Below are 11647 nucleotides of genomic sequence, written 5' to 3'. Positions count from 1 at the left end.
GACCTCCTCCAAGCAGCTCACTGTGGCAGGGAACTTCAGTAAATGCTTGGCCTGGTTGTAGCAATCGAGGATCCTGTGAAATAGTTATGTGATGGTTGAAGACCTCAATAGATCTAAGTCTTAAACACACCAGACTGTGATGAGGTGGTAGCTTACCTGCTTGCACGACTAACAATAGAACATATAGAGTAGACCTGTCCGATTACATCAGGTGGAAGACTGTTCAGATGGTAAGTTACCTCTTTCACCTGTGAAATAGACACGATCAATAAGTAAGATTCAAGAAACTCCTTCAGTAGATTGGACTTTAGGATATTTCTGTGATGAGAGACTGAAATTAACAATTTACCTGCTCTGGCGGGAGCTCAGGTTTGTGATGAGTAAAATAAGAGTTGAGGACGCCATTAGAGCGAATGACTGATCCATCCCCTGGGGAAACCTCTATAACGGAGACAGCTCCACTCAGTATCCTACAGCAGACATACAGGTAAACACAGTCATAGGGTGGCTGTACATATCAGCAATTACTGCATATGACTTATGATTACAGTACAGTATAAATCATATTCTATATGCAGGTCCAAAATGGGAAAATATGCACTTCACACAAGACGTTGCCTTCTCTTAAATCTATTTATTTTTACCCTCACAGAAGATATTAAAGCTAAAAAAAATAATAATTGTGTATAAAGAGTTTGCTCGCTCATTTTCTAGCATCAAATTTACACATTTTAATGCTTCAATAAGTGAAAGCAAATTATCCTGTTTAAAAATTTGAGAGCAGAGGTGTTCAAACAAATGTCAAAGATCTTAAAGGCCTTTGTTAACCCTAAAAACGTACCTGTAGGTGACTCCTTGACACCACATTATGTTTACCAGCTCTGTTGGGAGGTCCGAATGTTCCTCTTTGGCCAGGGGATCTTTAAACTTCCACCTTAAATACATGTAAGTTTAAATCAGTCACTGAACATATAGTATGCAACACACCTGTCATCAGTCTGCAAACCTATGCCGGTGAGGTGATGAACAAGAGAGAGGCAGCGCCTGAGGAAGGTGGGACCTTCTCTCGCCACTGGTGCTGTCCGACATGTTTGTTCTCGCTTTTGCCTGACTGGAATTGCTCGTTCTCTCTGCTGCGACATCTTTAGGTTTAGAGAAAAGAGCCGTCCAGTGATGGCGAGCCAAGGAGAGAGGGTACTCCCATATGGGAGCAACAGCCGAGCAAGAGCGATGCTGGACCACCGTGGTGGACTGATACATCTGTTCAGGCTGGGGGGAGAAGAGAAAGGAATTATGGCATCAACCCAAGAAATAAGCACATGGAAATCTGTTATAAGTACAGTATTACCTTTGGCTGAGCACTGATAAACCGAGGAGAACAAGACCTCAATCGAGTGGGCTCTTCTGTTCTTCTTCCTCCTCCCTGACGAACCTCTTTGGTATGATCACTGGCAGTGTCACAAATCAGATCGCGTACTTGCTGCTGACGGCCATTTATGCCGCGGTGCTGATTTTGAGTCTGGCTGAGGCTGCATGTGAACTCCACTGAGAATTCTTCACCCGAGGGCGAGAGCGTCAACATAGCTCGTCCCTCCTCTGACCGGATGATGGTCTCGCCTCCAGGTCCAAGCTCAGCCTCGCAGGACGACCACTCAGGCCACTGCACACCCAAGTCAATGCTGGAAAAAGGCTGCAGGAGGAAACGCAGAACATATAGACACTGATACTCCCGCATGCGCATAATCTGAGGGAATTAAAGTAAGGTAGGAAATTTCTCTTGATACCTCGTTTTGGTCAGCAGAGATGAGCTCCAATGGCAGATATGGTCGACTGGCATACTTATTCCTAAATGCCAATGCAGCTGCCATCAGCTCCTGTAAGAGAAAGGCAACCAAACTGTGCTCATTTATTCTAGCAAGCAACAGCCTGTTCCACCATGTTATAACACTAGAGTCACAAACTGAGGCTAAAAACACATTAAAGCAAGCTCATACTTTATGTTTATACCTTGTATGTGCTGATGGCGAACCTGGTCCTCTGTCGGACTCTCTCAGCGGGCTGCAGAGGATGTCCGCGGGGATCAGTGGATTTCAGCAGCATGAATTCACAGCCGCACGGTGACAGCTGCAACTGCGCTCCGTTTCCGTAACGAACATCTACCGACTCATCTTCATACATGATCATCGACGTGACACTGGCGTCGGCCTCCATCGTCAGCCTGTAATGGGTCCAACCTTCCCGAGGCAGCTGTAGTCCCGCTGAAACTCAAAACACAGCGGCAGGCCGCGTCATGGCGTCAACGTCATCAGGTGGCGACGTTTGTTATTGAGCAAACAGGCACATCCGGAAAGTTTGGCTTTCAGAAATGTCCCCGCCCCTTTTTTGGGGGGAAATACATACGACTGTCTCCATCGATTTAAATGTGAAATAGAGTTACAAAACCAATCCCATGTAAACCACAGGATCAACATTACTGTAAAAATGACATGGTAATGACATGGTGGCATTATGTCGAGGGATCATATTTGCCTCGGCCTGCCATAGTTGGATAGAAAAAAAAAAGAAAAAGTAATTTGATCCCTCCTCACATCACTTCTATAAAGTGGTTCTATAGAGCCCTTCTATCAGGATCTTTTTTTAGCACATAATAGGTAAACAAATCGGGAGCCAAACCCTAAGTGCCTACATCAGCGGCAAATATTTGTTTGTAATACAGTATTGCACATTGGAAGCATTTTTGTAAGAGTACAAATATAGAGGACAACCAAAAGTTCAGAACAAAAGATGTGCAATAAATTAGTTAATAACAAGTTAATACAACTTTTTTTCAGTCTTAACGTTTTTGGAGCATTTTTAAATACTAGAAATGAGGTCTCCGCAAAGGAAAATAGTACTTCATACTATTTTGTTTTTATTATTTTTTTAGGCTGAATTCTCTAAAGAAAACATATTTAGAGGAAAAAGCTAAATCATGAAAAAAAGTACAGTTTTAAAGAATTAAACAAAACAAAACAAAAAACGTATACAAAAAAAACTATAGAACCAAAAACGATGAGAAAATGCTTTCCACTAATTTTATCTCACAATTAGCTCCAAAGGAGGTGTAGGAACTTATCGGCACAAATCAACAAAAACTGGAATAAATACTTGAATTATGTTATCATTATTTGAACAAACTGTAAGACAGGCTCTTATACTTGGATTTTATAAATTGAATAGTTTAATAATTTGTAAAAAAAAAATAAAAATAAAAATAAATTCTAGTTTATCTATCTTCATCAAAACTAGCGCAAACCAATATAAAGCCACTTGGCATATAAATTAAACAAACTTGAAACATCTCCTTTAAATAGTCTTCACTATCACTATTGTAAAATTAAGACTTTCACCAATAAAATTAGACTAATTTGCTCTGACCAAATAATGTGGCATATTCAAGTATTTATTTTTAGTAAAAAAAAAAACTCTTATCTTTGAATTTTCCAAGTTATATACAGCCACATGAAAAGCATCCCAACATAGAGCAAAAAAACACACACACACACACACACACACACACACACACACACACACACACACACACACACACACACACACACACACACACACACACACACACACACACACACACACACACAGCTGCAAGTACTTTTACTTGGCAGGAAGTCGTTTTTCATTGTCTGCATCGGTAGCTTTTACTTGAGTAAAGCATTTGAATAGGCTCCTTCATCCACCACTGTGATTTCCATATAGCCCACAAATAGAGTCCACAAATTTTGAAATAAAAAATAAATAAAAAACAAAGCCATTGTCATATACAGTTATGATATATATGTGACAAAACATAAGGGTTTCAATCATTTTGGCCACTCAGAGGTTATTGTATCTCCAAGACAAAGGAATCTACAACAACGTCGGGGTTCTTTAATACACCAGTAGGGGGCGATAATGCTCCGCCCGGTTGTAAACTCGGCATTAAAACGAAAAAGCAGCAGCAGAAATATCGGCAGTAAACTCGGTGCTCGATCGGCGGTCTGATCACACCGAGACGCATCCGGGCAGTTCGTCCAAAACAACTGTCGCCGCCGCACTTTGCAATGGTTACGCCGTCACTCTGTACTTCCTCAGCGGACACGAAGGAGCTGCAATGAAGGTGCATTTTCTCCCTTTTTATTTTTTTATTTATTTATTTATTTTTACCATAACCTCCGTCTCAAGTTTTCAGGTCTGCTTAGACTGTCGCTGGCAGCAGCTAGCCGATGTTAGCCACCGAGGTACCGTTAGCGTCGCGTCGCTGTAACGGAGAGCTGACCTGCTTTACTCAGGTGACAACGGTCGGACACTAAACATCCATTTGACATCATGGACTTATTCATTTTAATTCATAATCGATTGAATACTTGTTTCGTTTTTTTTGGGGTTTTTTTTTCCGGTTTTTTTTCTGCGCTTTCTTACGACATTATAATACGCTGTTAGTAAACGTGTTGTAATCAACGGTTAGTTAACTAAGCTGCCGTTGCTCGTGGTGATGTTTTGACAGTTGCTCTTCTTCCTGTCGGTGCTTCATGATGTTAAACGAGCACTCAACGGCTTGCGGTCATCTCATCTATAATTAGCACCCGTATGTGACCCCCTTTTTTTTAATTTACGCAAGGTGTAGGAGTTGTTTCTATGGTAACCGTGATGCTGCTGCACCCCCTCCCCCCCCCCCCCCGTCAGGTTTATATCTTAACAACAACACCGTCCAGACTGATGTGAAGACGTGGAAATACTGAAGCTGATGGTGTGTTTGTCAATGCCAGGCAGGGGCCTCGTCCATGTGGGCTTCATGCTGTGGTCTGCTGAATGAAGTCATGGGCACTGGGGCCGTCAGAGGCCAGCAGCCGGGGTTTGGGGCCGGTGCTGGACCCTTCAGATTTGCCCCCAGTGCGGGATACTCCACGTACCCGCCCGCCAGCTCAGGGAGTCCCAGTCTTGTATGCAAGGCCTGTGGCCAGGCCTTCTCGGTCTTCAGGAGGAAGGTAGGTGTCTGTGTGATGCCAGCACATGTAAACTGATCTGATGACTTGATGAGAAGGAAATGATGCGTGTGTAGATGCAGAGGGAGGTGCTTGATTAATATTTTAGGAGACAGTGCAGGTTTATACTCGGTTTCTTCTTATGTTTAGTATTGCAATGATGATGATACTCTATTGTAGGACAATTGTGAAATTGCATTGCCTCAGAGCAGGTTCATTTGCAGGATCACAAAGAATACGGACATTGAAATAATAATAATAAATGACATATTTAATTTTAGCAGTGACTTATGCGCAAAAGAAAGCGTCAGTCTAATCTCATTAAATCACAATTTTTTTTAAAATTTCCTCCAATTAAATATGAAATTAATTAAGCATAACCCCGAATTACTAGTCTAGTTTTTTAAAGGAAGAAAATGTTGAATGGGTAAAAAATTGAGGATAACTGATTGTGCTTTTTAAAAGAGCTGAAATCATTATTTATCTCTGGTGACAAAAAGCCTGAAGTCGGGAGACGTATGGACACACTGGTGCTGTGATATCGTCACTGAGTGCGCATATTCATGCAGGTTCTCATTCTGCCTGAACCTTGTGCTTCACTTGCTCACCATGCCAATCTAATCCCACGTCTTGCATTTATTACTGTTTGATGTTGACACTTAAAAGAAAGTGCCTCCTGTCTCTGTGCCTGGAGAGGAAGAGCAGATGTGAGTGATTGAAAAATGCAGCAAAGGTCTGCGGGCATTGATATACCGCCCTGTGATCTATGAAATTTTGTCGTTCCATTTAATACCTTTCCAATTTTTGTGAGAAATTAAAAAAAATATTTTAACAGGAAAAAAATAGGGAGGTGAATGAGGCTTTTTTTTTAATGTCTGCAACATGATTCTGTCATGAGATATTTTTGGCAGTAACATATGGTAGAAATTGAGCATACATCACTAATTGCCTAATTTCCATCATCTGTTTTTCCTCTCCCTATTTCTTCCTCAGTATATTTGCTGCGACTGCAAGAAGAGCTTCTGCTCTCTGTGCTCCGTGCTTCAGGAGAATCTACGCATTTGTACCACATGTCATTTGCTGAAGGCCACGGCCTTTCAGCGGCCGCGGCTCATGCGTCTACGAGTAAGAGACCTGCGTCAGTACTTGCTGCTGCGCAACATCCCCACCGATACCTGCAGGGAAAAGGAGGACCTGGTGGACTTGGTGCTTTGTCACCAAGGCATTGAGGAAGAGGAGGACCCTGACATGGCCAGCCTCCACTCGCGCTCCCTGTATACACCAACCCCTTCTACCACACAGTCTGCCTCAGAGCTGTCTACTTTCGCCACCTCTCAGGAGGAGCCGCTCAGCAGGAGCGATAGCTCTGATACCAACCAGGTAAGGACCGGCTTTTTTAACACATGGAGAAACCTTGCATTTCACACAAATCCTTGCACTCATCTACTGAGACTACAAGCAGCAATTAAAAAGTTCTGAGACTGTTCCAGTTGCGCATGAACGGAGCGTAGCCTTGTGATGTGCACAGAGCAGGGGGGAAGTTACCTTGGAAGTAGTAAGGAAGTATTCAGAGTTACGTCAGCCCCTGTGTTACAAACGTTTTTGTGTACACAGGTACGTGTGCATTTGCAATTTCAACAAGGACTTGAGGGGGACTTGCTTCCCCCTGCTACGTGCACAACATGGTACCGGGCTCTGTTCCAGAAACAGTCTCCCTCATATAACTACTAGGCTCTCAGTTTTATAACTAGTCATCACATGGCGCTTCTTGTTTGCTCCTAAAATTAGTTGGCAGCTAACGTAATTACCATGGCTGCTGAAATGGTGGGTTTTCAGTGATGCTGGCCTGCAGGCACAAAGCTGACATGTATGAAGTGTTTTCCACTATTGTTTCCTCACATTTTTTTTACGCGAGTTATGCAGATATGAGTATGTCATGTCATCACTTTCGACAGCTGTTGTGCTGCTGCAGATCTATAAAAGTGTTTGGGAACACACTGACATGCCACTATAGGTGGAAGAGAAAGTGTTGAAGAGAGACATATTGTTTGTCCTTTCTTATTGCTTTCACTACAATTTGTAAACCAGCAAAAAAGAACCAATCTGGACTCTAGAAAGCGGAGAGAATTTTTTTTTTTTAAATGGAGCAAAAGAAACTACAACTTGAATTAAAAAGAGCTCAGCTCCAAGCAGCCAGGATCCACTATAAATACTTGTACTTGGCCTGCTTACGGAGCAGTAAGCGTTTCTATGAATGGGAGGTACTCGGCATGTTTGTTCCCAAGGTATCAATGGGAGGGCCGAAGAGTGTCTAATCCTAATCCCTAGCAGGCTGCCGTGTTTCTCGCATGTAATGCACACTAATGTCTGTTTTTTCTGCTATTGTTGTGTTGAAGGATATGGGTGATGCCACATCAGTGTCTCTCCTCAACCTGGACCCCAGTGAACACACTCCTGAGGTGATTTGTGTCTTCCTATTTATCTTCCAGTTAATCTCGCATATCATGTGGATTGGTGACAAAGTAAGGAGTGCTACTCCCTACCGGCATGTTTTCTCTCTTGCTGCAAAAAATGCATTGCCCTGCAGATTGCGGTGCTCAACACGCCTCCACATTTAGATCAAAAACGTTTTGCACTGAAGACGTATGACAAATGAAATCACGGAAATAAGTAGTAGAGGTGTTTGAGTACAAAACATATCACTTAGTGGTGTTTCCTGTCTCTCAGGTGAGTCCCCAGACGCGTCGTCGGGCCAGAGCGTCCCTGTCAGACATATCCAGTTTGAGGGATATCGAGGGCCTGTCTGTCAGGCAGCTGAAGGAGATCCTCGCCAGAAACTTCGTCAACTATTCAGGGTGCTGCGAGAAGTGGGAGCTGGTGGAGCGTGTCGGCAGACTGTACAGAGAGACAGAGGAGAACAGGAAATCATGTGGGTATTCACTTTCTCGCTGAGAAAATTCTGTGCTTTATAGAAATCATTTTGTGAACACTGATAGAGCAGATTGTGGATCTAATGAAGCCTTGATTTATTTTTCTTGCAGTGGAAAATGTGAGCGGTAGTGTAACCACAGGTAAGCTGTCGATCTTCTTTGTGTGCTCTGTCTGAGATGTCACTTTTGGATACCACATCCTGTTTTTAACCATAGAAACGTATATCTCTGCTGCATCTGACAATATTATGTACACTAGGTAATATTCATATTTTGCTGTAAGTGGCACTGATCACAAGCAGGGTCGTTCAAATGTCTCATTCAGAATCATGATGAAAAGTCTCATGCTTGCTTTACTCCTCCCACAACAAAGTGATGGCCTTTCCCCCTCCTATCTGCAACGGTGCCATTAGAGGTAAGGCTTGTAGATTCCTCGCCACCGTTGCTGTGGTCAAATGTTCTATCTGTGATTCGCCTCTCCATCTAATGAACAGAATCATATCTCCACCACATCTGTATTCATCGTGAACCTGTTCTCATTCACTACCCAACCCCGTGTCTTTGTGAAATCCCTGTGTGTGGTCCTGCCTGTGGAACGGCGTTTACTGTAAGGGCCTCTTGCTGTTTTATTGAGGATGAAAATGAGGGCTCATTTGTCCCACTTAAGAACTCAAATTTGAATATTTCATATTTTCATTTGCCATGCTCCCAGAACATTGATCCTCCTTGAGATCAATCTCCCTCATTCATCTATTTCTGTGTTGAACATGTGAAGCTAATTATACTGAGAACTGCGGTATGATAGCTATTCACTCTCCGAGCAGCACGCCTCAAGTGATAAAGACTCTGTGGTCGTCATAGAAACATCGTGACACATCGCCGTAACAGGCGATGACATTTTGCAGGAGATTGTGAGCATGACCTTACCCAGAGAAGGTGCACAGGATCAGACGACGTGTTGTATTAAGCTGTTGAGTATTTTGGAGCCCCCTTGTCCTTCCTCAGTTCATGATGTATCACTGTTTTTTGTTGTTGCACTGTTTAAACATATCCCGGCACCTCTCTGTGTCTTCTGTCTTCCTCTTGCAGATAGTGAAAACTGCCCTCTGACGATTCATGACGACAACCTTTGTAGGATCTGCATGGACGCCACAATCGACTGCGTTCTCCTGGAGTGCGGCCACATGGTCACGTGCACCAAGTGCGGCAAGAGGATGAACGAATGCCCGATCTGCAGGCAATACGTTGTGAGGGCCGTGCATGTCTTCAAATCCTAATGCACCACTGCAGCACCACTGCACCTGCTTCAGACTGAGGCTTTAACTCAACAATGCAGCTCATAACCTTTGAATCCCCAAAAGACTTATTTTGTGGATGTTTGTATTTCCCAATTTCTCACATTATTTGCACATTAAAATATGAGAAATATGTTTTTTCTTAAGAATTTGACTATTTGGTTTCAAACTAAACATATCTCTTATCTGTGTTCATTCTCAAGTGTCTGTTTAGTTTTTCAAAGCAAAGAATGTGGGGCACAAGCCATGTGCCGACTTGTTAAAACACAATTCATCACTCAGATCTGCCTATAAACTGTAGCTGGTACTCGGCTCTGCTGAGTATTCCTCAGAACACTTCTCTTTACAACTGCTGCAAGCGACTACATATCTTAGTAAGGACGAGGGCAGACACATACTGACCCTCAACACAGGGGAGAGGAGGTGAGTCAACTAGGTGCCAAATAATGGGTCACGCCCTTAATGGTTCTCACCCATTGTTTCCCTCCACTGTGGGGGCGGCAGTGTGTAGCTGCTTGATTCTTCAGCATGTTAGGCCAGAAAGCACTTTGTTCACACTGTGTGTTGCTGCACCACTGCTCACAACCCACTGCAAACTACGACTGGTAAAGGTAATGTGTACTAGTTGTGGAACACTATATTTAAAAAAAAATTCCCCTCGGGGATTAATAAAGTAACTACCTAACCTAACCTTTAACTGATTTTTGAAGGCCACTAACTTTGTTTAAGTCAAAGGGGAAAGCTAATAAGAACTCATTGTGTTTTCTTTTCAACTCAAACAGAGTCATACTCGGCCCACACGTGAGCCAGTGCTCTGCTGTGGTGATACAAAGATAATGATTGATAATGGTGATTTATGACTAAGTTGATGCATTATTAATTTGAACATACTCACTTATTTTCCTATATGAGCGCTTACTGCAATGCATTACACATTTAAATGATCTAGTCTGTCATTACAGCAATAGCTAACCTCCGCTGTCACCTCTATCCTGCCTCGGCGCTTCAGTGGCGACATAATACATAAACCGGTGCTAACTCATCCAACAATCTTCCGTTTTTCAGCTCAACTGTGGATGTGAAATTGAATGTTTTTAGTTTTGTTGTCGTGAATCGTTGGGAGTGGAATGAAGTGTCTTAATGCTTTTTATTTGATTTTCTCATGTAGGAGTAATGTATTGAACTAACTATTCAAGGATATAACTACAAGTTTACTGACACCTGTGGTATAGAAAGTATAGAAATAATGACTTGCTAATGTACATTTGCATATATTGATCCATATGAGATGTGTATATATATATCTATATTTTTTCCATTTGATTTAAATTGTGTAATATCAGATTATTGAAATGTCCCTGGGATTGGGTTAGTTTATTATGTTGCGTGATTTAAAAATGTACTTAATCTGCATTTGTTTGCTTGAACTCTGTCCCACTTAAATCAGAGCATGACAAGAAGCTTTATGACACTGGTTATGTTACATCCTCCTCCTTATATCCCATCTACCTATAAAACAAATTCCTTCCTTTTCTTTACTCTGAATTCTGCTCATTTAGAAGTATTACGCTCAGTACTGTACCCCAACAAAGTCAACATTGCTGCTATTACAGGAGAAATGTCCCCTACAATCATGAACAGGAGTGGATCAGGTTGCACTTTTTCTTTATAGAGGGTGTAATTGTGTGCAAGGTTTGGTCTTTGTATTTGGGAATGTTGAACTTTTTATTTTGGTAATTAAAGATTTTAATTAAAGTCTGTTTTTGTATAATCATGCATCACAAGCAGTGTCCCTGTACTCTCTTGGGTAAAGTAACAATTGATTTCAGAATTAGTAGTTGATTCATTTATCTAATTTTGATAATAAAGCCATTGCTTGAAGCCCGTTTGAAGGTAAGCTAATTTACAGGTCTTTGTTTGCTGTAGTGTCATTTTGATGATTTTGGACAACTAATTGTAGAAAAACATTTTGGTAATTTTTCAGATATTACCTACAAATACAAACTGACAGAAATCTGGTTGCAAATACAATAATTGTAATATAACTATATTATCAGAGGAACATCTTTTCAGTCTTTTCTCTAAATTACATTTGTCACATCGTGAATGTCAAAATATACAATATTAATATCAACAGTTTCAAACCTGGGAATCAGGACCTGCTGTTTTCCATGAACTCTTTATTTTTTCTGACATTTCTCTTGTTTTTGTGAAATATTTTATTACCATTTACATCTTTATACCTCATTAGTGACTGTGAGGCTGTACTAAGTGTTTTGAGCCTAAAAGGAGCAGTGTGTAAAATATAGTGACATCTAGTGGTGAAGTTGCAGATTGTAACCAACTGAACACCCCTCACCTCACCTTCTCTTTCCAAGCAAGACTACACTACCTGCAAAAAGTG

General features: G+C 41.7%; 2 protein-coding genes across 4 annotated transcripts in view; one reads left to right on the top strand and one right to left on the bottom strand.

Moving 5' to 3' along the window:
* The window catches only part of cunh5orf34 (chromosome unknown C5orf34 homolog), a 3336-nt gene extending 1067 nt beyond the window's left edge, over positions 1-2269 (bottom strand). Inside the window, exons 1-8 of the mRNA XM_069699705.1 lie at positions 2008-2269; positions 1785-1874; positions 1349-1690; positions 1007-1269; positions 842-934; positions 350-470; positions 157-248; positions 4-73 (exon numbers count right to left, since the gene is read on the bottom strand). Of these exons, the coding sequence (XP_069555806.1) occupies positions 4-73; positions 157-248; positions 350-470; positions 842-934; positions 1007-1269; positions 1349-1690; positions 1785-1874; positions 2008-2211 (1275 nt within the window). The 5' untranslated portion in view covers positions 2212-2269. The remainder of the gene's footprint in view (positions 1-3; positions 74-156; positions 249-349; positions 471-841; positions 935-1006; positions 1270-1348; positions 1691-1784; positions 1875-2007) is intronic.
* A 1719-nt stretch (positions 2270-3988) lies between these two features.
* On the top strand, positions 3989-11019 carry rnf34a (ring finger protein 34a). 3 transcript variants are annotated; one of them, XM_069699703.1, is made up of 8 exons: positions 3989-4153; positions 4803-5021; positions 6012-6398; positions 7415-7477; positions 7746-7947; positions 8060-8089; positions 8322-8363; positions 9038-11019. In XM_069699703.1, exons 1-8 carry the CDS (start codon positions 4148-4150, stop codon positions 9223-9225), a joined length of 1137 nt encoding a protein of 378 aa, XP_069555804.1. In that variant the 5' UTR covers positions 3989-4147; the 3' UTR covers positions 9226-11019. The 3 variants fall into 3 exon arrangements, with proteins under 3 accessions (XP_069555804.1, XP_069555805.1, XP_069555803.1); XM_069699704.1 differs by having other exon boundaries at positions 4720-5021; XM_069699702.1 differs by lacking the exon at positions 3989-4153 and adding an exon at positions 4185-4325.
* The last annotated feature ends 628 nt before the right edge of the window (positions 11020-11647 follow it).

Source organism: Brachyistius frenatus, unplaced genomic scaffold (assembly GCF_029030835.1).
Source record: "Brachyistius frenatus isolate BFR_SWC_R1_liver_20210118 unplaced genomic scaffold, ASM2903083v1 Contig_31, whole genome shotgun sequence".
Lineage (NCBI taxonomy): Eukaryota > Metazoa > Chordata > Actinopteri > Embiotocidae > Brachyistius > Brachyistius frenatus.
The sequence above is the reverse complement of the archived record's forward strand: the minus strand, read 5'-3'. Positions and strand labels throughout refer to the sequence as shown.

Bases quoted from the DNA above. Each gene is read 5' to 3' on its own strand.
- rnf34a (XM_069699702.1), top strand. From the start codon at position 4,260: ATGTTAGCCACCGAGGTACCGTTAGCGTCGCGTCGCTGTAACGGAGAG. The intron at 6,399-7,414 runs GTAAGGACCGGC...GTTGTGTTGAAG, and splicing joins ATAGCTCTGATACCAACCAG to GATATGGGTGATGCCACATC. The intron at 7,948-8,059 runs GTGGGTATTCAC...TTTTTCTTGCAG, and splicing joins AGAGGAGAACAGGAAATCAT to TGGAAAATGTGAGCGGTAGT.